The sequence below is a fragment of the Myotis nattereri genome (genome assembly GCF_964212035.1).
Source record: "Myotis nattereri genome assembly, chromosome: 13".
Lineage (NCBI taxonomy): Eukaryota > Metazoa > Chordata > Mammalia > Chiroptera > Vespertilionidae > Myotis > Myotis nattereri.
In genome coordinates, this window is record NC_138088.1 from 23,112,014 (window position 1) to 23,137,884 (window position 25,871).

The 25,871-nt window shown below is 36.9% G+C and overlaps 1 protein-coding gene across 1 annotated transcript in view; it reads left to right on the top strand.

The window, feature by feature from the left end:
- CTNNA3 (catenin alpha 3) overlaps window positions 1–25,494 on the top strand; it is a 1,265,562-nt gene extending 1,240,068 nt beyond the window's left edge. Inside the window, exon 18 of the mRNA XM_081105050.1 lies at window positions 23,818–25,494. Within this exon, the coding sequence (XP_080961176.1) occupies window positions 23,818–24,105 (288 nt within the window). The 3' untranslated portion in view covers window positions 24,106–25,494. The remainder of the gene's footprint in view (window positions 1–23,817) is intronic.
- The last annotated feature ends 377 nt before the right edge of the window (window positions 25,495–25,871 follow it).

The window sequence follows — 25,871 nt, forward strand, 5'->3', positions numbered from 1 at the left end:
AGGAGAGGGATTGCTGGGTCATATGGTAGCTCTGTTCTTAAATTTTTGAGGAATCGCCACACTGCTTTGCATCGTGATTGTCTGCATTCCCACCAGCAGTTTTTCCATAACCTCTCCAACAACTGTTCTGCCTGTCTTGTTTATAATGGCCATTCTAACAGGTATAAGGTGGCATGTCATTGTACTTTTGATTTCCATTTCCCTAATTTCCTGTGAGATTGGACATATTTTCATCTATCTATTGGTTGTTTTTGCGTCTTCTAGGGAGAGGTGTATTTTCAGGTCCTCTGCCCACTTTTTGATTAGGTCGTTTGTTTTTTTTTTTTGGTGCTGAGTTTCATGAGTTCTTTATATATTTTGGAAATTAAACATTTGTTGAAGCTACTCTTTGCCAATACCATGTCCCATCTGGTTGGGTGTCTCTTTGTTTTGTTGTCAGCTTCTCTTGCTGTGCAGAAGTTTTTTAGTTTGAGATAGTCCCACTCATTTATTTTTGCCTTTTCTTCCCTTGCCTTTGGGGTCAAGTTCATAAAATGGTCTCCTCTATGACCAAGGTCCAAAAGTTTGGTACCTATATTTTCTTTTATGTAACTTATTTTTTGGATCTTATGTTTAGGTCTTCAATCCATTTTGAGTTTTGATACCTGGGGACAAACTGTAATCCAGTTTCACTCATTTACATGTGGCTTTCCAGTTTCCCCAGCACTATTTATTGAAGATTCTATCTTTGTTCCATTATGAGTTTCTGGCTCCCTTTTCAAAAGTTATCTGTTCACCTATATGTGGTGTATTACATTGATTGATTTGCATATGTTGAACCATCCTTGTGCCCCTAGAATAAACCCACTTGATTGTGATAATTACTTTTTGATAAACTATTGTAATGGATTTGCTAGGATTTTTGCATCTGTATTCATAAGATATATTGATTTGTAGTTTTCTTTATTTGTGTTATCAGGGTTATATTGGCCTCATAGAATGTGTTAGGGAGTATCGCCTTATCTTCAGTTTTTTGGAAGAGTTTGAGAAGAATAGGTTTTAAATCTTTGAACATTTGGTAGAATTCACTAGTGAAGCTATCTCGTCCTGGACTTTGTTTTTTTGGGAGGTTTTTGATGGTTGTTTCAATTTCCTTATTGCTGATCAGTCTATTTATATTTTTCAACTCTTCATGATTTAGTCTAGAAAGGTTATATATTTCTAGGAACTTATTGATATGGAATTTTTGGACTGGAACCCGGATTCTTTGTCCATTGGAATCGAAGAATGAATCCATGGACAGAGGTAGTATAGCAAAGGTGGAGATTTATTGAAGAACAAGTACAGACTCCCACATAGGGAGAGGGAAAGGGTCCCACAGAGTTCCTTTTCCCTATGTCTTATAAAGGCTACATATCCTGGTGCCTTGATATCCTCTCTGATTGGCCACTATTCCCTTGGACTAGTTACTATAGTAACTCCTGGGCTCAAAGGTTGAACCTCACATGTGGCATGTGAGGTTCTTCCCCCCTCCTTCCTTACTGTTTTCCTATTCCCTCTGGGCTTTCTTCTTCTCCTTCTAGAATCTAGATCAGTGGTTCTCAACCTTCTGGCCCCTTAAATACAGTTCCTCATGTTGTGACCCAACCATAAAATTATTTTCATTGCTACTTCATAACTGTAATGTTGCTACTGTTGTGAATTGTAATGTAAATATTTGATATGCAGGATGGTCTTAGGCGAGCCCTGTGAAAGGGTCATTCGACCGCCAAAGGGGTTGCGACCCACAGGTTGAGAATTGCTGATCTAGATGAAGGGCTTCCTTCTTTTTATTTTGTAAATATAGACCTTTTTCTGTTCCCAGCTCCCTCATTCTATGGAAATGTACCTTTGCAGCTTTTCAGCTTCCCCTATTCTATGGAAATATACCTTCTGCTGCTCTGCAGTCCTGTGTTTCCTCCATGATCCCCTTAATTTCTAAAATTTCCTAAAACCTGTCTTTTTCACCCCCAAACATACCTGTTTCATTATCTATTTCTTCTAGGTTTTTAAATTTGGTGGCATGTAGTATTTCATGTATTCTAGTGTGATCCTTTGTATATCTGTGATGTCTATGGAGAAGTGACTTTGTTTCTGATTTTGTTTTTATATATCTTTTCCCTTTTTACCTTAGTCTGGGGGGGTGGGGGGAGAGAGGGTTGTCAATTTTATTAATCTTTTCAAAGAACCAGCTCTTTGTTTTGTTAATTTTCGGTATAGTCTTTTTATTTCATTCAATTCTGCCCTAATTTTTATTATTTCCTTTCTTCTGTTGACTTTGGGTTGCTTTTATTCTTCTTTTGTCTAGTTCTTTGAAGTGTGATGTTAGGTAGTATACTTTGGGATTTATCTTGTTTTTGATATAGGCCTGTAATGGATAAACTTCCCTCTTATTACTCTTTACGCTGCATCCCAGAAGTGTTGATACGTAGTACTGTCATTCTCAGTTGTCTCTATATATCTTTTGATCTCATCTTTTATTTCTTTTTTGATAGTGTGTTGTTTAATCTCCACATATTTTGGGGTTTCACTTCCTTTTCGAAGTATATTTCTAATTTCAAAGCATCGTGGTCGGAGGACATGCTTGGTATAATTTCAGTCTTTTTGAATTTGTTGACACTAGGTCTACCCTTAAGAAGGTTCCGTGTGCAGTGGAGAAGAATATAGGTATAATCTGATATTATGGGATGAAAGGTTCTGTAAATGTCAATCATGCCCATTTGGTTTAGTTTTTAATTTAAGGCCAATATTTCCTTACTGATGTTCTGTTTGGTTGATCTGTCTAGAGCTGTCAATGGAGTATTAAGGTCCCCAGCTATGATTGTGTTTTGATCTGTTTCTCCCTTTAGTCTGTGAGTACCTATTTTATATATTGTGGTGCTTCCTGGTTGGGTGCATATATATTCGGAAGTTTTATGTTTTCTTTACATAGTGTTCCCTAAACATTATAAAATGTTTGTCTCTTGTTATCTTGAAATCTATTTTGTCAGATATAAGTATGGCTACATCTGCTTTTCTGTGGATGGTATTTGCTTGGAGAATCATTTTCTACCCTTTTACTTTAAATGTACCTTTGTCTTTGCAACTTAGATGTGTCTTGGGTAGGCAGCATATGGTTGGGTTTTATCTTCTGATCCACTCTACTACTCTGTGCCTCTTCATTGGTGAATTTAGACCATTTACATTTAGGGTAATTATTTTTTAAAAATATATTTTATTGACTTTTTACAGAGAGGAAGGGAGAGAGACAGAGAGTTAGAAACATTGATCAGCTACATCCTGCACGCCTCCCACTGGATATGTGCCCAGTGCCAAGGTACATGCCCTTGACCGGAATCGAACCTGGGACCCTTGAGTCCGCAGGCCGACGCTCTATCCACTGAGCCAAACCGGTTAGGGCCATTTAGGGTAATTATTGATGTATGAGGATTTCTTGTAGCCATTTTATCTTTTGTTTTCTGATAGCCCTGTGCCTCCATTGGTTCTTTTCATTTATGTTTCTGTCTTGTTTTGTGCCCCTTTTTTAAAGCTCTTTGTCCTGGTTTGGAGATTTTTGTGTGTGGTTACCATTAGGATTATAAAAAGTGAAGTTGCATATATTTCATAGTGTTTTTCCTTTTAGTGCATTTGATCTTCATCTTCCTTTGCCAGTTTGACCAACCCCTCTCCCCCCAGACCTGTTCCCTTTTATGTTTTTGTTATCACAGATTATCCCTGTTTATGTTGATCTTACTCATAGTGGTGTGACTTAAAGAAGTTATTCTACCTGAAACAAAGAATATTGAGTATTTCCTGCAATGGAGTGTTCTGGAAATAAAATCTCTCAGTTTTTATATGTCTGGGAACATCTCTATTTTTCCTTAATATTTAAAGGATAGTTTTGCTGGATATATTATTTGTGGCTGGTAATTTCTTTCAGACCTTTGAATATTTGGTTCCATTCTCTTCTGGCTTGCAGAGTTTCTGTTGAGAAGTCAGATGAAATTCTGATGAGTTTTCCTTTGTAGGTCACTTCTCTATTTTCCCTGGATGTTTTGAGAATTATTTGTCATTAATTATTGACAGCTCCAATACCAAGCGCTTTGGAGAGGGTCTCTTTGGATTGAGGTAACTAGGTATTCTCCTTGCTTCTTGGGTTTGAGGACCTGTTTACCCATAGTTTTGGGAAGTTCTCCTCCACTATTTAATAGACTCCATTCCCTGCTCCCTCTCTTCCTCCTCTGCAGTGCCTATAATTCTAATATTGCTTTTTCTCATGGAGTCAGATAGGTCTTATTGTGCTCTTTTTCTTTATGCTTAGGCCTCTCTCCTCTCTTCATCATTTCTTGATTCCTATCTTTGATATCACTAATATTTTCTTTCTTGTCATTGTCATTACTGTGGTTCTTCATGATATTTCTTTCCTACTTTGCTTATGCATTTATCTCTGAAGAGGTCTTTCTACTATTTTCCAGTAGATGGCGCTGGATCACAAAATTTTTACCTCTGTGGTCTCCCAGTCTTAAAGCTCCCCTCAGTGACTGCTGTGAGACAGTACAGCTGAGCTGCTTGGGGGTGGAGTTTGTGCTCCCCTCACTGTCATGGTAACCTGTGACCTCTGAGGATCCTGCCCCAAGGACCCCTCCTGGGCAGCAGTCACAGAGGGAAACAGCAATTCCACTGCATCAGCTCTTGGACCTGACTGCAAGGGCAACAAGAAGCGAGCTTTGGGAGTCCAAGTGGTGGCAGGGCTCTGTGGTTCCATTTCTTTGAAACACCACCACCCGGCCTGACATTGGGGAGCCGCAATGCAGACCCTTGTTCTCTGTCAGGCATCTGCTGACCCAGATACCCTTCACTCTCTTGCTGCTCCACCCTCTGGGTTGCGCTGCCCTTCCCTTCCACATACCTCCCCCTCCCCCCATCCGCAGCTCTCTGCTCCTCCAGGTTGAAGGAAGTGCCTGCTACCTCGTGTCTTTCTCCACTCTCGGCTGAGCCACAAGCCTCTGGGTGCATCTGTGGGGCGTGTACACTTTCCTCCCTTCTAGTCTCCCCTGGCTGTCCACCTTTAGATGTTTCATTGCACAGGTTTCTCAGGGGTGCCTCTGTGATGAGCAGGAATTTTTTTGTTGAATTATAGTTGGTTAACTTGTTGGAATTTCAGGGGAGAGGAAAAGATGGACTCTGTCATTTCTCTGATGTCATTCCTTATCTAAACTCTTTATCTGTCCCGCAAATCACCTCACTTGTTTTTCAGTTCCAGTAAAATATGCATTTGTGAAGGCTGAGCTATAAATGGATTGCATATTACCCATAGTTCACCCACTGGAGATATCCTTAGGATATTCTATTCAGCTCAAAAGTTTTCCAGTAAGTTAGAATTGATGTTCATGACCTGGAGATATACTCAATATAGAAAGCTACCTTATCATTATGCTGTTGTTGAACTGAAAGGCTAAAATCATTAAAAACTATGAAATATTATCATCAGGTAAATTTAACATTACTTTAGCTGCATTGTTAAATGAAGCTATCCTTACATGCAATAACATTTTGAATAAAAATTCTGTACAATGAAAAACAAGAATCTCCAATTTGCCAAAATTCTAGCACATGATAAGTTACTTTGTAATTTTTTTCTGAATAATTCAAATACATCAACACAATCAGGCATCATTACCAGATATCTTAAAAGAGAACAATTCAGAAACATGGCATGATTATAAGCAAAACCATGAGCTAAAATACAAATGCAAGTTAGTATACATTATCTTCATAGAACTGATAGATTAATTCCTGAGAATCCTGAAAGTAAAGGGATCCTAGAAAAACATATTTTATCATGCCCTTGGAAAAAAACTTTATTCTTCCTTTGAATGGTAGATTATTTTGAAGAATAAAAGATATATGCTCAAAGATACATTCTCAGAACAAAACATTAGTGTTGTAGCCAGAATTTCCTAGGTCTGAACAACCCAAGTATTATACATATGGTATTATATTGACAGGAATAACAAATTTCCCTGGCTTGTACAACTCTTGTGATTTGGGCTGCTTGTGGGGATGCAAAGGAGAGGCATTCATAAGTGCTCTGAAAAATGTGTAACTCTTCTGGCATTGCTACGTCTTTACTTGCCAGTCTCTTCCCTCTCGGAGATGCTGTGATTCTATTCGGTGGTGAGATCTCCAGTTCTACAATGCTAGGCCCCAGTTTCTGCTCTAAAAAACCCCAAAAATCACACAGCTCCATAAAATGGTTATCTTTGATTTTGTCCCCAGTCAATGTTTATCCAACGTGAAAACCCTGACCCACTGGCACCCAATCTCTTTTCATCCACAAGTGAGCTTGTCTTTGTTTTTCAATGCAACACTGTGCCTTGACCTCTTGCCATTCTCCCAGAATTTTTATTCTCTCCCTTTTTAGTGACTTCTACTAGTTTGACCATGTTTTTATGTTTCTTTCTCAGAGGATTGTTGAACAAAACTCAATACCATGTTGATTGGATGTATACCTATAGCCACTGTTTTCACTGAAGTTACAGACGGCTTTAAGCATGGATTTTAGGGTTGGAAACAGATATGAATTAGATGAGTGCGGTGTGGTTCCATAGGTAAAATATTTGGGATTAAAATTGTGGAGGCAGAGCAATAGCAAATGGAGTGGTCATGCTAAGTAAATACATGATCAAAAAGAAGTCAATGCGAAAACTGAATACCCATAGTATGAGACCCTACAAGGAGTGTCCTTATGTTCTTGAACAAATAATGCTAGAGGGAAGTAAATACAACCAATGTTTCCAAGATGGTCAGGATATGGACTATCAGCTAGGAGACCGATGGCATCACCTTCATCTGAGCTGTTTTTGGCTGAGCATAGAGAAGTGGAGGCAGGATTTGAAAGATGAGTGCTTTTGATTGTGACAAAATTTACAATCCATGATGTAAACCATAAGTCCAGATAATGGTTGTTCCAGGGTATACTATAATTCATTATACTTGGATCCTTTCCATATTTCCTTCTATCTATATTTTTTGATCCCTTATATGTTCAGTATGGATGCAGTAGCTCCAAATTTCACGTTTTTATACAACTACTTTTCAAGATGTAAAAAAGGAGCTATCTCTTTATATGACAAGATCTTTCATTATAAATGAATCTTCATCAGATCCACCCCCAGCAGACTTTACCCTTCTAGTTGGTCAGGACGGGGTCACATGAAATACCCCTAGACCAATCAGTTGTAAATGGTAATTGATTAATCATGATTTAATCCCTCAAGGTTGGGTAAATTTCTGAACAAAATCAGTTTAGTTTTCAAGGAAGAATGGGGGAATGCCTGTTGGGTACTCAACCACTGGTGTCTGCCATAAAAGTTGTTGTGTAAGATAGAGATTACTAAAAATAATGTAGACCTCAAATCTTGGTTCTTATTAAAATGGCTGTATAGCTACTTCATATTGTTGCTATCGGGAACATCTTTGAAGGAGAGTAACCTGCTTAGTCCCAGTCTTTAGTTCCTAGAGAAGAGTATTTCAAACGTTTAAATTTTATTTTTGTTTTTCTGACATGACACTCGTTCTCCTGCAGAGCGTATTTCCTATGAGCAGCCCCACTTCACTGAACACAGTGTTGATAAAGTAGGCTTCTAGCTTGATTACTAGGAAACTAGCTTTAGCTCTTCTCTTTCCTTTCATACTCCAGGAAGTATATCAGAATGCATGTGAGTGAACGGATATAATTAGAGGAATAACCTTGAAGCCACTGTAATTTGTGAGAAAACAGTAAGTCATTCTCCAACTTCAGTGTTTGACCTATTGTTATTACCACCAAATTATGGACCTTGTGACACATATCACAAGTAATTGAAATACAGCAGTGTGTCTGGACCCCTAGGTCAAAAGCTTTCATCTAGAGGACAGCCCTCTTCTGTCTTTGTGACCACGGTGTTATTGCCATTACACTGTTGCATTTCTTGGACCCATAATGTTTAAAATTGAATGGTGAGATTAAAAAGAGAAGAGAAAATCCTAGGCAGCTGAAGTTGGAAACACACGAACAGTAACACTCAGCCCATTGTTAAGCATATTATAAAAACTTAAAAAAACAGAGTCTACAAATATAGGGATTTACGAATAAATTCAGAATTTTTATGACAAAAGTCAGTTACATTGTAGTAGGGGAGATATTATGCAGCCACATTTGGCACAAGTTTCTGGAGGACAAGGTTTAGACCGAGTGGAGAGCAGTAACAGAGTTAAATGTTGGCATTAAGACAAAAACTCCTTAAATAGAGAGGAGGAATATATCAGTACAAAATCAATAGAATAAGAAGAGTGGGTTGGAAGACCTCAGCCAGAGCAAAACTATCCCAAATGAGAGACTTTTCACTAAATTACAAAACATTTTCTTTTCTTGAGAGAGCAGGGGATTTGGAGTTTAATCCCAACTTTACCTCTTACCGCCTATGTGACCATGGGCAAGCAAGACCATGAAATTCCCTGAGTCATCATAGTTCTTAGATACCTTATCCGATGTATTAGAAAAATATGTACCTCACAGGGTTGTTATTTGAATTATAGAAAATAGTTCAAAGCATATGACTTAGATAAAAGTTTACAAAACCGAGGCCATTATTATAACTTCATCTTCCCCTACTCTTTTACTTTTGCAATGACCCACTAGCAAAGGAATGTTGTATTCAAAACCTTGATAATGGTAGTAACGATAATGAATCAGTATATATACGATACGTTGTGCTACATACTTAATCTGTCCTCTTGGCAGTCTTATAAGATAATGTTATTGATTTTCCAGTTTACAGAGTAGAAAACTAAGACTTAGATTATATATATTTTGGTAGTCTCCAGAGTCCATATTTTTAATGACTCATCTCTACTTACTTTCTCTCCTCTCCCCCAACACACCTACACACCTCTAAAGTCACCCTGTGGGCTTAATTCTTTAAATTTCCACCCAGGCTGAAATCACAGTGATTAAAAACCACATGTGCCTTCATGCTTTTACTCCCTGCTGAATCCAGTGCCTGGGGGGTTAGTTTACACTACTGCTTACGGGCTGGGGCTTGCTGCCAGCAAAGTTTCCCATTTTCTAAGCAGCTGGGAGAACAACGCCAGCTGTGCTGAACTGTGTGTGAATCGCATCCCCTGAACTAGGAGACAGCTGTGCTTATCTGTAGGAGGACTCGGGAAGATTGTTTTGTATTTTATAAGGCACTCCTGGCAAGATGAGAGAGCTTTCTGATTTGATAAGAGACTAAAATCAAGAAGGGAACTTTTTAGTATTTCCCCATTGTAGACACTTTTCAACCTCTTATATTTACTCACACAAAGTTTGTGAGTCTCAGATAAATAGAAGACAGTCGTTTTAAAGACACTTTAATTGTTTTCCTTAAGGTGCAATTTTTACACCTGACATTCTCCATGCCTCACATCTGAGATAACAGCATTTTGTTGCTGCAGGCTTCCCCTGGAATAATTTCTGAAGCACTGTTCTGTCTTGTTACCTGCTGTACTTTCCTTCCAGTGTGTGGATGAAACAATAATGGGATAAGTCAATGCTGCTGCTTCTGATCCTAGATTTAAAGCACTGACACCGTACATAATCATAGTGTCTGTAGGCCAAAGCAGGCATGGGGCTAGAGATCTACCAGTTGAATGAGACTATGGGAAGGATAGGATATGAAAATAACAGAGAAAACTGGCAGCTTTATCATAGATTTTGTTGTGGTATTGTCTAAAGCTACTCATGTTTTCAGTATAGCTCTTACTTTATAATTATGAAATCCAGTTTTTAATTTAAAAAAAGAGACCAATACTGTATTGTACAGTGTTATGATAGACCATGGTCAAATTTTCAACGATTCTGAAAAAACTGGGTTACAAAGGAAATTTACATGAGGCAGAATTTCAGATGTACTTTGAAACAACAGGGGAGCTGACATTTTACTTAAAACTAGGAAAACACATTCTGTACATAAGTATAGATAATGTGTGTGCTTATGTGCAGGGTGGGACAAACATAGGCTGCTTTGTATGTAAAATACAAGAATAAACTCTGTTGTGTGCACTCACAACTGTAAACCTACTTTTGCCCCATCCTGTATGTAAGTAAGAACGAAAGTTTATTTATGTACCACCACCAGTCCCCATACTCTTAGAGCCTCCATTTTCCCAGCAAAATACCAGAATTTATCTTCAGAAGCAGAGGCATGTTTGACAGCACCTTAAAGAATATAAGTGTATAAAAGCCTTGAGAGCTAAAGAAGCCATCACTCTGTCATATTTTATTTTACCAAGAATAAAGGTAGGAAAACAACTACTTGATTTTGTGTAAACATGTCCTTGATTGAATGCGAGCACATGTGAACTTTTCTTTTTCAAACACACACAATATTATAATCACAGATATGGAAAGGCAAGTACTATGAGATTTCATGAATAAAACCATGACATATTGAAACTGAAGGGAACGTGCTTGCTTATGCAAAAATCTCATTTTGCCAGTTATAGTTACTTTGCTCTCAGAACCATTCTCTATCCAAGGTTTTTTGACTGCTGGTTTTCAGCCAGGTTTACCCCATGGGAGACAAGTGGCAAACAATCATCCACGATTGGTGTTTCAGCTGCTTGTCATGGCTTCATCTTTCCCATCTCCTCTAGTGCTAGGAATGATACCAGTTCATGCTGATGGTGAGTTGAGGGCTGCCTTACAATAATCAATTTCCTATATTAAATTTAATGTTTGAAACGCCTGAAGTAGTTTCTATTTTCCTCACTGGATCCTGACTGGTAAACTTACTAAAAGAATTGTGATGAGCAGAGCTGGATTCTTGAGAAGTGTGTATGTGTGTGTGAAGCCTGAACTAAGTGTGCTATAAGAGTTATCAGACTTAATCTTAACAACCACCCTGAAAAGTATTTTAATTGTAGTTACACTAAAAGAAAAGAGAAACTCAGAGAAGCAAATTAACTTCCCAGGCTGCAAATCTAGAATATGGTGAAGTTCGGATACAAATATAGGTTATTTTAAACTATAAAAACCAGTATTTTATTCTTGGGCTAAAAGGCATATTTTTAAAATAACTAAGAATGGTATTAATCTAAATGTGGGAATTTGGAGTTTTTTGATAAACATTTCTTTCAACAGAGTTTTAAATATAAATATTGAGAAGCATTATTTGATCATGGATTTTTGTGCCATTCCTAGATGCCAAAAACCCTGTTTGATGGAGCTTGGGTATAGATGTCTGGAGGCAGATTAGAAAAGAGTAACTGAGATAGTCCATCTTTAAAATATTTTGCAGATGGTTTCTGTACTCACATTTCCATAACTTATCTCAAATAATTTATTTCTGTGCCAAGTATCTTCTGTAGCATATCTCAAACAACTATACAGCATGAAAAAACAGTGCTATTTTTTTCTACATGGACCTTATTGCCTTAAAATGAGTCTGATGTTAAATGAAACATAGATTGCTATAACAACATAGGAAAAGGCAATCTGGCCTAGTCTCAGGATCATGGAACCCTTTCCTGAGAAACTAATATTATTAACAGGAGACCTGAGGAAAGGGCTCATGACAAGGCTTGGAGGTGAGGTGATATATGTGAAATATTTTAGTTAGTTTCATTTTGTTATATGGATGGGCCTTTATGAAAGCAAGAAGTAAGTAAAGTCGTCTAAGCAGGAAGAGACACAACTCTTACCCAAGGCTTTGTAATCTGTAACAAAAAGTTTAAAGTGAAGATACATTTTAAAGGTCAATGAAAACCCATCAGTGCATTGTAAAAACAAATGGATTTTTTGATAGGTCATTTTTGCATTATTTTAGGGAATGGACCCAGAGAGGAGCAAAAAGTGCAGCAGTAGAGCTCAGAAACATATTGTATTTGTCCAAGTTAGCTCAGAGTGGTGATAGTAAAGGAGGGAAGATATTGATTGATAGGATTGGACTATCTGTGGTCGGCAAACTGCGGCTCTTTGGCCCCCTGAGTGTGGCTCTTCCACAAAATACCACGTGCAGGCACACACGTACAGTGCGATTGAAACTTCGGGGCCCATGTGCAGAAGTCGGTATTTTGTGAGCTGGTAACTGGTGAAGGAGAATGGTGAGTCAAAGATGACTTTTAGAGCTCAGGTAATAATGAGAGCTTGAGGATCATACTCATAATTATAAGCAAAGTAATGGTAATTAGAACCTTGTGAGTCCATTAGTAGGGATAGACTTGGAAAACCAACAAAAGCAACTGAGGGTTTAAAACTAAAATATTTAAAGAACATCTGGAGGAGACATCCTGCACAGGAAAATCCTACATGGAGCAAGCTGAGAGGTAGATTGATAAGCTAGACTGGCTTTACTTGAAACTAGGGAAAAATAGGGTTTTCAGAAGAAAATGGTTTTTCACAGACTTGAATATTAAGAACGTATGGAAGATAAAGAGGGAAATGTCCACTGAAATGAAAAATTTTTTATTTCTGGTTAGAATGCAGTGGGTTTTGATAAACCAGTGGCTCTACAAATAACTAGAAAAGCCAGATACGCAGCAAGAATAAGCAGAAAATGAAGAAGAAGGGGACAAAAGCAATATTCAAAGAAATAATAGTCTAAAATTAATTGCCTAAATTCATTTTCCTATCTGAAAGGAAACCAACTCAAAAATTCAAGAGGCTTGCCCTGGCTGGTGTGGTTCGCTGGCTAAGCATCATCCCATGCACCAAAGCATTGCCGGTTCAATTCCAGATCAGGGCACATACCCAGGCTGTGGGTTTGATACCCAGTGGGGGTGGGTACAGGATGTAACCAACTAATGATTCTTTCTCTCTTCCCTCACTCAAAGAAAAAAAAATTCCAAGAGGGCTTAGTAGATCGAAAGCATGATATGAGAAAAAGCCTGACAACTCAGTCCAACATAGTCAAACTACTAATAATAAGAGTTAGCTAAAGTCTTAAGAGCAGCCAGAGAAGACAGACCAGTTTCCTTTATAGGAGATTCATGAAAACTTATGACTGCCTTCAAAAGAAATAATGAAAGCATGAAGAAAATTAAATGATATATTTAAGGTGAAAGAAAACAACTGACAATCTATAAGTAATGATAATATCCTTTAGAGAAAAAGCTGCAATAGGATCCTTGCAGAAAAATCAACAATTGAGGGGATTTCTCACCATCGGGCATTTTCAAAAAGAAATATTTAAGGAAGTTGCCCAGACCGGTTTAGCTCAGTGGATAGAGCGTCAGCCTGCTGACTCAAGGGTCCCAGGTTCGATTCTGGTCAAGGGCATGTACCTGGGTTGCGGGCACTTCCCCAGTAGGGATTGTGCAGGAGGCAGCTGATCAATGTTTCTAACTCTCTATCACTCTCCCTTCCTCTCTGTAAATAATCAATAAAATATATTTTAAAAAAATATTTAAGGAAGTTATTCAGGTGTAAGAATTTTTTTCCAAATAGAAAATGTAAATGCAATAGAAAAAAAGTACATATCTGAGAAATAGTAATAAGTGTTGAATGCACAAAGTAATATTATAATTGCCCTACTATACTTAAAATATGTTTATAATTAAAATTTATGATGATAATGTAAAATTGAATATTTAATTTTCTATGACTCAACATTATAGAAGAGTAGTAAAAGTAATGTTTTATGCTAATTCTTAGTAAATCAGAAGTATATTTTAAAGCAAAAGAAGTCAAAATGTAAATATAACTGAGGAGGTACTAGAGAAGGACAACTGAATAATATATTTCATTAGCCCCCCCATAAAAAAGAGTAGATTAAAGAATATATTGTATGATGTTTTAGAGAGACACACTTTAAATATAGAGACAAGTAAAAGATTGCTTCAATCACTCATAAAAAGATTGCTAATTAAGTTATGCTACTATCAGACAAAATAGAATTTGAGACATGAAAAGAAGCATTTCACAGTGATGAAGAGGTCTTTCAAAAAAGACTATAACACTATTATAAATCTCTATGAACCCAACAAAATAATGTAAAAAAATAAAATATATATAGTTAAAGTTCATAAAACTGGACATTTGCTCCCTATCATTGTTTAGTAATCTTTCCTTGCTATCATGAGCAACCACAGCACTGAAAGAAATGTTACTTAGAACTACTTTCAAATACAGGACAATAAATATTAGAATACTAAATCCCAGAGAGAAGGAAAACAAACAAGATGAGTGCACCTTTGCCTTAAAGTCTTTCTAGAGACAATTTGTGGACAATATAAATGTTGCGAGAAATAAGATAAAAATAAAAAAATTAGTTGTATTTTTGTATAATAACAATGAAAAATCAGATGATGAAAATTTCAAAATAACTTTTACATTAGCATCAAAACCAAAATACTTGGAAATACAAGATGTTCACACTGAAAACTATGAGTAATTATTGAAGGAAATTAAACTATGTTCACAGATTGAGAGTCAATACTGTTAAGTTTCATTTCTATCCAGATTGTTCTACATATTAAACATAATTTCAGTCAACATCCCCACAGGCATTTTTATAAAATTTATCAAGCTGATCTACAAATTATCTAAAATTTATTTTTTCAAATACTTTTATTGATATCAGAGAGGAAGGAGAGGGAGAGAGAGAAACATCAATGATGAAAAAGAATAATTAATCAGCTATCTCCTGCATGCCCTTCACTGGGGATTGAGCCTGCAATTGGAGAGGTGACCTCTTGGTTTATAGGTTGACGCCCAACCACTGTTCCATACTAGCGAGGTTATTTTATTTAAAAACTTAATAGAAAACTATAATATTCAAGATAGTATGTTACTGCCATAAAAGTAAGCACAGAAATGGAACAGAATTGAAAGTCCAGAAATAGATCCACACATATATGGTCAATTTAATTTTCACACTAGTTCCAAGGTATTTAAAAGGAAAAGAAAAGCATTTTCATCAAATGGTGCTTGAACAACTAGTTATCTATATGAAAAGATGTACTGTACATCACTCCATAAACAAAAATCAATACAAAGTTGCCCATGACTTTAAACATAAATCTAAATCTTCAAACATCAAGAAAATCTTGGTAAACTTGTTGTAGCCAAATATTATAAAGGAAAAAATTGATAAATTATACTTTATTACATACAAGAACTTGTGCTTTCTGAAAGATTTGATTAAGAAAAATTACAGGCTTGTAGAAATTATATATATATATCCTGGCAAATAATTTATAGAAGAAGATAGTCTAAAAATGATATGTGAATGTTCATTAAGTACTGTAAACATATTGAACATCATTAGTAATCACAGAAAAGCAGCTTAATATTCTCGGATCCCAATGGCATGAAATTAGAAATCACCTACAGTAAAAACACTCAAAAACATGGAGGCTAAATAGCATGTTATTAAACAATGAATAGGTCACCAATGAAATCAAGAAAGAAATCAAATGTCCTGGAAACAAATGAAAATGAACACACAACACCACCAAATCTATGGGACACAGCGAAAACAGTCCTGAGAGGGAAGTTCATAGCACTACAGGCCTATCTCAAAATATAAGAACAATTAATAATAAACTATTTAACCCTACAACCTAAAGAAATAGAAAGAGAACAAGAAAACCCCAGAGTAAGTAGAAAGAAGGAAATAATAAAGATCAGAGCAGAAATAAATTACATAAAAACAATAGAAAAAAGTCAATGAAAACATGAGCTGGTTCTTTGAAAAGATAAATAAGATTTATGAACCTTAACCAGACTCATCAAGAAACAAAGAGAGAGAACCCAAACAAATAAAATCAGAAGCGAAAGTGGTGAAGTAACACCACAGAAATAAAAATTATAAGAACAGCCGAAACCGGTTTGGCTCAGTGGATAGAGCGTCGGCCTGCGACTGAAAGGTCCCAGGTTCGATTCCGGTCAAGGGCATGTACCTGGGTTGCGGGCATATCCCCAGTAGGAGGTGTGCAGGAGGCAGCTGATCGATGTTTCTCTCTCATCGATGTTTCTAACTCTCTATCTCTCTCCTTTCCTCTCTGTAAAAAATCAATAAAATATATTTTAAAAAAAATTATAAGAACAAGTATATGCCAATGTGAATGAAACGGGACGAAAGATACACTCTTTTAAAACTGAATCAAAGCCTGAGTAGGCTAGTAACAACTGATAAAATGAAGCAGTGAACAAAAGCCCTGGTCCGGACTGCTTCCCAGGGAGTTTTACCAAACATTCAAAGAACTAATACCTATCCCTCTTGAACAATTCCAAAAATCCAAGAGGATGAAATACTTCCAAGTTCTTTTATGAGGCGAGCACAGCATAACCCTAATGCCAAAACCAGATAAAAGACACAACAAAGAAAATTACAGGCCAGTATCCCTGATGAACACAAATGCTAAAATCCTAAAAAAATAAAAATAAAAAAATAGAAAATTAGATCCAACAATATATTAAAAAGATCTTACACCATGACCAAGTGGGATTTATTCCAGGGATGCAAGGCTGGTACAATATTTGCAAATCAATAAACATGATACTCACATAAACAAATTGAAAGACAAAGAAATCACAAGATCATATCAATACGCAAAAACAGCATTTGACAAAAATCTATCACCCACTTTTTTAAAATATATTTTTTATTGATTTCAGAGAGGAAGGGAGAGAGAGAAACATTAATGATGAGCATATCATTGACCAGCGGCCTCCTGCATGCCTCACACTAAGGAAACAAAAGACCTGTACTCAGAAAACTACAGGACATTGAAAAAAGAGAAAGAAGAAATAAACAAGTGGAAGAATATACTGTGTTCATGGACTGTTAGAATTATCATTAAAATGGTCATACTACTCAATGCAATCCCTATTAAAATACCAACAGCATATTTCACAAATATTCCAAAAATTCATATGGAACCAAAAAAGACCCCGAATAGCCCCAACAATATTGAGAAAGAAGAACAAAGTTGGAGGGATCACAATACCAGAGATCAAGTTACACTGTAAAGCCACTGAACTCAAAACAGCCTGGTTCTGTCATAAGAACAGGCATATAGATCAATGGAACAGAACAGAGACCTCAGAAATCAACCCAAGGCATTATGCTTTGAATTACTTTTAATTAATGCAAATTAATATTTGATGAGGCAAGAGCATAATGGAGCAGAAACAGTCTCTTCAATAAATGATGTTGGGAAAATTGGACAGGTACATCCAACACAATGAAACTAGACCATCAACTTACATCATACACAAGAATAAACTCAAAATAGATAAAAGACTTAAATGTAAGATGTGAATTATAAAAATTCTAGGAGAAACCTTAGGTAGCAAAATATTTACAGATACATCTCCTAGGGCAAAGGAAACTAAGGAGAAAATAAACAAATGGGACTGTATCAAAATAAAAAGCTTCTGCACAGCAAAAGAAACTACCAACAAAATGAAAAGATGGCCCACTGCCTGGGAGAACATATTTGCCAATAATTCAACCAGTAAGGGGTTAATTTTCAAAATATATAGGGAACTCATACAACTTAACAAAAGGAAGACAAACCATTTTAAAAATGGGCAAAGGCTCTAAATAGACAGTTCTCCAAAGTGGACATAGAAAAGGTCCAAGAGACATAAAAAAAAAAAACAACGCTCAAAATCATTGATCATCAGAGAGATGCAAATTAAATGAACAATGAGGTACCATCTCACACCTGTCAGAATGGCTATCATTAACAAATCAACAAAGTACAAGTGGTGTAGAGAAAGGGAACCCTAGTACACTGCTAGTGGGAATGCAGATTGGTGCAGCCACAGTAGGAAACAGTATGGAGTTTCCTTAAAAAAATTGAAAACGGAATTCCCATTTGACCCAGATCCCACTTCAAGGAATACATCCTCAGAATACTGAAAGACCAATCAGAAAGAATATATGCACCCCTATGTTCACACTAGCGCATTTTACAATAGCTAAGATTTGGAAACAATGCAAGTGCCCATCAGCAGATGAGTAGATAAAAAAGCTACGGTTCATTTACACAATGGAATACTATGCAGTTATAAAAAAAGAAAGAACTACCATTTGCAACAGAATGGATGGACCTGGAGAGTACTAGTATTATGCTGAGCAAAATAAGCCAGTTGGAGAAAGATAGGTATCACATGATCTCACTCATGTGGAATCTAATGAACAAACTAGACCCAGAGATACAGAAGCATGGAACAGACTGCAGAATCTCAGAGGAATGGTGGGAGAGGGTAGGTGGGTGGGAAGAGATCAACCAAAGAACTCATATGCATAACACATGGACACATTCAATAGGTTTGTGAAGGCCTGGGGTCGGGGGCGGGCTAGAAAAAGTCAATGGGGGAAAATGGGTGCTGGGGTTCTTGTTCCAGCATCAAGAAGGGTTCAGGAATCTGGAGAAGGCTGTGGGTAAATTATATAGGAGTCCAGAGACAAAGCATAATTTTGAAAGGCATTTGGGGGTCAGAGGAGTTTAGCTTAAAGGAAACTAACTTCTTGTCTCAGGACCCCATGCTTTTTATTAACACAATTTGTCCTGAGAGGAGGCAGAGATATACACTTCAAAGGGTCAGGTTTTCGTATACAGAGTCCATTGTCAGAATGAATTAGCCTACGGCTGTTCAGGTGTTTGGCCAGTAGGAGGCAATAACATGTAGGTTAAGATGCCCTGAGCTGTCTGGCAGCCAACAATCATCCCTTTTCAGGTTTGGGGAAATGCCCTCAGCCATTCCCAACAGGTGACTACATGTGTGACTCAGCCCTTGTTGAGTCCCCAAGTTCCATCAACCTTTTGATGAAACTCCTGCAATTATGACATGCTAGAATTGGCTTCCAGCAAATGGGGACATATGTAATATTTTCAATAATAAAGATTTTAAAAAACTTGCTACTTAGAATATGATGGAATATAAACAATATCAAACCACCATCTTGACAAAATACCTTGCCAAGTATGATATCCTCATTTTTCTTAGTACCAGTAGGCATTATAAAAATTCTACAACCTTACCAAAGCATTGATTGGGTAGTCAATTTTTAAAGAATGTAGACATTATGTTAATGTTAGTGCAACTGTTCCAACTACTGAATATCTGAAAATAAACACACATTGACCGCGGAATATTACTGAGAGGAAGGGCTATATAATGGGTAAGAAGAGCACCAAGTACTTGACCCAGCCATCCTTGATTCAAATTCCAGCTTTCATTTAAGAGCTGTGTTGCCTTGAGCAAGCTACCAAGCACTCTAGTTCGTTTCCTCATCTACGAAATGGAGATAAGAGAAGTCCTTACCTCACTGAGTTACTGTGAGTTCATTTACATCGACAGTGCCAAGATATAGGAAGCACAAGAAGCACACAATTTGTATAAGCTGTTAGTATAGTTGGAGCCACACTCCCCATATTTGCCTTTTGAGTATTGCATTTGTGCAATGTAGAGGTCCCTGGTAGATCTTTAAGTTAGAATAAGTATTGACACTGAGAAGAATATCATGGGATACACTTGGCATCAGTTTACCCAGAAGATTATAGGACAGGGACTACATCTTTCCAGGCAACATCACACTTTTGTCTCCACAGGAGTCCCAGCAGCAGTAGCTGGCATGGCAGTTCACACAAAGGTTGGGAAGCTGTGTTTTCCCGAGATGACAGCCAGGTGCAAGGAGATGAGATTCACATCAATGGGAGTGAAGTTCATCATGATGCAAACATATCTGATGAATGCCTTGTGTCTGGAATATGGGGTGTTAGAGTAGTACAGTGTTAGTATAAGATGTTCTGCTGTTCTGACACAATATAGATGAGAAACTTTGAAACTAACAAAAGGAAAAACTAGCATGTCTTTCTCCCCACCCCGCCACCCAGTATTCCTCTTGGCAATCCATAATTAAAATAGGGCCCTAGCCAATGTGGCTCAGTTGGTTGGGTGTCATCCTGTGCACCAAAAGGTTGCCAGTTTGATTCCTGTTCAGAACACATTCCCAGGTTGCGGGTTCCATCCCGGGTAGGGGGGTGTGCAGGAAGCAGTTGATCAAGGTTATCCTCCCATTCTCTCCCTTTCCCTTCTTCTCTTTCTAAACATCAATTTTAAAATATCTTTTTAAAAAAATCCATTATAATAGGATTTTGACAGGGTTTTCCAGCAGACATTCTAGCTTGTCAGAGTTGTGGAAGCTTACATCACAGAAATTTAAATGTTGGATTTTGTAAAAAGATACAGATGGTCTATGTATATTAGTCACGTGGAGAAAAAGTTGGCATTTTATGAGGAAACAGAAAATACCTTGGATTGTTGTTATGCTTCTTTTCTGTACCAAAGGATTGTAGACATATCTCTAAATAGGACTGAGGCTTATGTCTGAAAGCATGTTTAAAACTGGACAAAACTGTACTGTAGCTTAACTGAAAGCACAGAATACATATTACAGAAGCGAGATTGCAATAAAATAAGCTTCCTGTATAAAGATAATATTGAGGAGGACTCTATCTCTAGATGGTCATAATTTGGATTGTTTGCAAATACATCTTGCAGTTAGAGTAAGAGCTAACTTACTGAACGTAATCACTTAATATTCATTTAGATCCTCAAAATAAGAATAAAACAACAAAAGAGGCAGAACTTCCCAATTTATGTTTGGACACAGATAATACTGAGAAACTTATTGTGTCATTAATAGACTGACAAGCTCAGGCATTTTGAAACGACACCGGTGTTGTATGAATAAGCACAGGTCACCAACACAGAAAGGGTGGCTCTCTTCCTATTCACTATAGTAGGAGAACAGATCTCTGATTTCTTTAGGATACGAGCCTTTAAATTAGGTCAAAAATCCTCTTTGAAAAGTTACTTAATACTTTGGCCCCTTTATGGAATAGGGAGAGGGAAAATGGGAAGCTGTGTATATGTACCTGCATGCATATTTACATATTAAACTTAAGAGGTTTAAAGCCTTGGAAGCCAATTTCATTTTCCTTTGAAACCTTGATTAAGAACACTTCATGTGGATCAGACAGGAATGTCATCAGATATTAGGAAAAATGGCTCCTTCTACGGTAAACGTTTCAAGTTACATTTGCCTAGAAGAATTTTCAGTTGTTGAACATGAGTTGTAATGAGTTAAAAAAAAATTGGGGTCCTGGGTTTTGTAGTCTGATGACTCTACCGAGCCTTTCAAGTAAATTTATGTTCTTGTCCTGCACAGGTTAATTGACTGAATTGTGAAACTCAGAAGAACTTTGTTCAATAAGTTTAACAGAGTCTCTAATATGATGCATTACCCTACTCCAATTTACTATCGATTTCACAGAAATAATTCTGTTGATTTTTCATGAAAGTAAACCTGGATAAAAGGATAAAAGGACATGCATAATTTTTCTGAAGACGTAACATTATGCAGTTATTTTCTGTGAGTAGGTATGACCCATTGCTTGGGCCTCCAGCAAAATTCCCGACCATTTGCTAGGCTTGCCTGTGCTCATTGCTTGTGTGGCCAGCGCTTTGGTAATCGCAGAGAGTCATGCATCTTAACACACATAGCTCTCAGACCCTTAAGAGCCTCATAGAATGTCTTATAAGCTTTCCTAACGAAATAACAGTATTCTAGCAGTTGTCCTAATCTGTCTGCAAAACAGTCTTCATGCTCATAGAGTGATACTTCATCCCGTGGGTGTTTGAGTCGCCCAGAGAAGGTTTACTATGGCCATTTTGGATTTCAAAGTAAACACATTTGTAAACAGCCAGCATAAAGGATCACAATGCTACTGACAGGGCTTTGTTGATGCCGGGAGGAAAGTAGACAAGGCACAGATTGAGCTTAAACGTCCTCTCTAGACTACGGGTTTTGCACAGCCTTTATATAGAAAAATCAAAAGGAAATAAATACAATCCATACATAGCAAAGGTTAATGAGTCAAAAAGAGGATTAGGGAATATATGTTTTCGAACGGGAAAGCCACAGCCACTGGTGACATCCTGAATAGCGGGGGACCTTCTTCGGCAGAAGGCTTTATGCTATTACAGAGCCCTCAGGTAAACCAAGTATTTTCATGTTTGAGAGAGAAATTTACCAAGAATCCTCAACACTATTCATGCCAATTCATCAGTTAGGAAAAACTTTCTTCTTCCTATGGTGATATTGGAAACAACTTTAACATCTAAATGGGTTCTGGGAGGTTTTTAATGAAAATTATTAATTATTAAAGTACCGATTATAGCTAACAGTTTGCCCATAGAGAAATGTTAATAACAATGTGTGTTATTCTGTTCAAAGTCCATTGTCTTTTGAGTTGTGAACAGGTGTAGAAGCTGTGTCGTCTGAAGTACATAGGAGTGCTTCATGAAATCCTGTTTAATGTTTGCCAAACATTTGTCATTCCTGCCAATGAACAGATTTTACATTTCTGGCTTCAATACACAAAAAGACTTAAAGATGTGTAGTTGTCTAGTATTACTACCTTTCAAATTACAAATTTTGTTACCTTTTCAAGAATTTCAGGCTTGGCATATAATGGAGCTAATTAAATTTTTTTTCCCTAGGAAGCAGCCAGCCCCAGGCACATAACCTCACTTACTACTTCCCTTCTCTCATTTATTCTGTATGTGAGATGAGACTCTGCAGGCTGCAAAGGTAGAGTACTCAGACCAGGCAGCTGCTGATGGATCTTAGGAACTACAGAGTGGGCGTTTGAGTCTCAACCTTGACAGCACACATCACAGAGAGGGGATGCTGAAGGCATATCTTTCGGTCTTAGTTGGTTGTGGATGACAATGTGTCAAACGGAAATTATGGAAGAGGCATTAGTTGTATTAAAATGAACCAACCTGGCTTAGCTGTAAGGTATTTTGCAAGATTCTAGGAGTACCACCCCATTTTCCCCTGAGATTAATTTGTGAACAACTCAGACAATATAGTAATTGAAAATGGAATCATGTGGGCAAAAGGTTTCTTTTAGTGATGTCATTAATGCAGCTTCATGATTAAGCCATTTTGTCCATCTTCACAAGAAGGGGATTATTCTTAAGCATTTAAAAATACTTAACTATTTAGCAGTCACCCTACCAGGTTCTTTACACATGCTGTTTAAATTTAATAAGCATTTTTTTCCAACTTAATATTTCAGGAAACCAGGATGAAACTGGTTAAATGATTTGCCCAAATGGCAAGCTAGGAATTTAAAGCCAATTTTGACTGAAAAGCCTTGTCTTTCTTTACTATCACTGCATGTACATTGAAAAGTTCTGTGTTTAACATAGAAAATTTTAGGTGAAATTGCTTGGGAAATTTTCATGAAAGTAAGCAGTATTCATGCATGTATACATTTGTATGTGTGTATGATATTTATCATAAACAAATATCATACACTATCAATTCCCTGAAAGGAAGACTTTTTAGTTGTTCTTATAAAATTATATGTAATATAGCTCTTATTATGGATAGTCATATGTTATAGAAGGGCCTAGTAATCACCCCTGCAAAAGGGAGAGCCATTAAAAGGAAAGCAATGATCATCTGGACCTTATAATATTATATAGAATTTATAGAACCCATTTCACTAAAAACCAGCAGAAAGAAGTCAATCTAACATATCATCTTAAAAGATAAAATGGATTTGTGCAGAAGATAAATAAATGCTCAAATATAGATGGATAGATTGATGTAGATAATTACACATATCTATATGTAAAATTTGAATGAACTCATTTCTAGTATAAAAATAAAGTGGCGCATTTCAGTTTCAATAACAATAAATCTCTCTAAATTCCTGATTGCACTCTTGACTAGTATTTCTTTCTTTTCCCTCCTACAGTTGGACAGTGTCACCTCCCTAATCCAAGCAGCCAAAAATCTAATGAATGCTGTCGTGCAAACAGTGAAAATGTCTTACATTGCCTCAACCAAGATCATCCGAATTCAGAGTCCTACTGGGCCCCGGCACCCAGTTGTGATGTGGAGAATGAAGGCTCCTGCAAAAAAGCCCTTGATTAAAAGAGAGAAGCCAGAAGAAACTTGTGCAGCTATCAGACGAGGCTCCGCAAAGAAAAAAATCCACCCAGTGCAGGTCATGAGTGAATTTAGAGGAAGACAGGTCTACTGAAACCACTATTTTACTCTATGTCTATATTAAAAAGTCCTGGCTAAACACACTGCTTTAATTTTACACTTGTTTCATACTGTAAATTCATTATCTTTTAGAGTTTAAGCCACAAATAATATAAAACATTAAAGGTGGAACCAACATGAGCACCCTATATTTGGGGCCATGTTATCTCTGTATGCCTAATAAGTAATCAATATATGTTTGTTGAATGAATGAAAACTTCAGGTACCGTTCAGCTTTTCCCATCACAGAGAATATCTTACATTCACTACCAAATGAACATAGGAGATTCCAATGAGTCTTATTCATCGGTAATAGCTTGATTACATTCACCCGTTTACTTTTAAATTTAAAAATTGACACGAGCTCTTGACTTGGTTTTCAATTAAAAACAAAAGACCTCATAAAATATTTTCCCATTAAAACTTTTCTTACTTGGTCTGATCTGACACAGATGTGTGATCCTTGCTATGGGTGGGGAATCAATCTCTACATGTCTCTGTCTACTGCCAAATGATTAGGGTGATATCTATCAGAAACTAACCAACCTTGAGCAGTCAAGCTGCATCCTAGATTTTTAAGATCAGCATTGATTATTAATGAAGCAATTTATTAACATTATAAAAGTTACAATGAGTTTTGATGCCACAAATGTGCCTTCTAGGACCCCATTGTGTTTAGCAGTTCTGCATGTTGAGAACTGGGTTTAAGCGAGTCCATCAGAATTTATACATGGAGGGAGAGTTATTACCCACTTGGCGAAATGGGACATCTAACTACTAGGATATCCCTGAGTGAATTATGCCAACAGAAGTGTTAAGTAGTTCTGCATGACTCTAAAATTTCATTTGTATCAGCTTGCAATTGTAATTAAAAGGAAACAGCCAGTTTGAAAAACCTTTGACACTGAGTAAGATATATAACTGTGGAAAATGTATCATTGAACTATGAAGTAGAGTTCATGGCAATGTAGCTGGAGTGATTTTTAATAACACTCTTTTAAATAAAAGTCATTGAGGTCATTTTTTCTAACTGTGCTCCCAGTGCACAGTCTCAATCATTGTGCTCATCCCTAGTTGAGTTTGTAATGAACTTCATAATAGTCTGAGTCCAGTGCATTGCTTGTCTCTCTCATGCTTTCGCCTTTGCTCTCTGATGGAGTTGAATTTCAGTTACACTTTTTCTCATGCATAGAGCCACCATTCACAGAATTTTAAACATGGGTTCCCTATTCTACTTTATTAATGTGATACTACAATTGTAACTACCCTTTGTAAAACATTGCCAATAACATATTATTTCAACAGCCACCTCATCATAGTTTGATAAAGTAAAATTCAAAAATGCAGCACCAATTGATATTAGGACGACTAGTCTGAGTAACTCAAAGAAAAAAAAATGGGGAAAAGCATTTATTTAATCGGTTATATTAACTATGAGGAAGTGATAACTTTTATTCTAATGAATTATTTTATTTTTCTAAACTTGAGTTGCCTGGGCTCAGCACATAAACTTCCTAGGAGGTAACAGCAATAAGCTCTCCCCTGTTTTGAACTATACACTGGCCTACAGTAATTATTCTGGACAGAACCCACTCTCTAAAAGAGAAGGCAGTGCAGGAAGGAATTAAGAAGTTAAAAATAATTCTATGTTCTAGAACTACCTTGATAAATGAAGCAAAATAGTTTCTTTTGTTGAAATGTTACCATCACTTTCTACTCTAAGAGTAAACATTACAAGAGTGACATCTATAACACATCCTT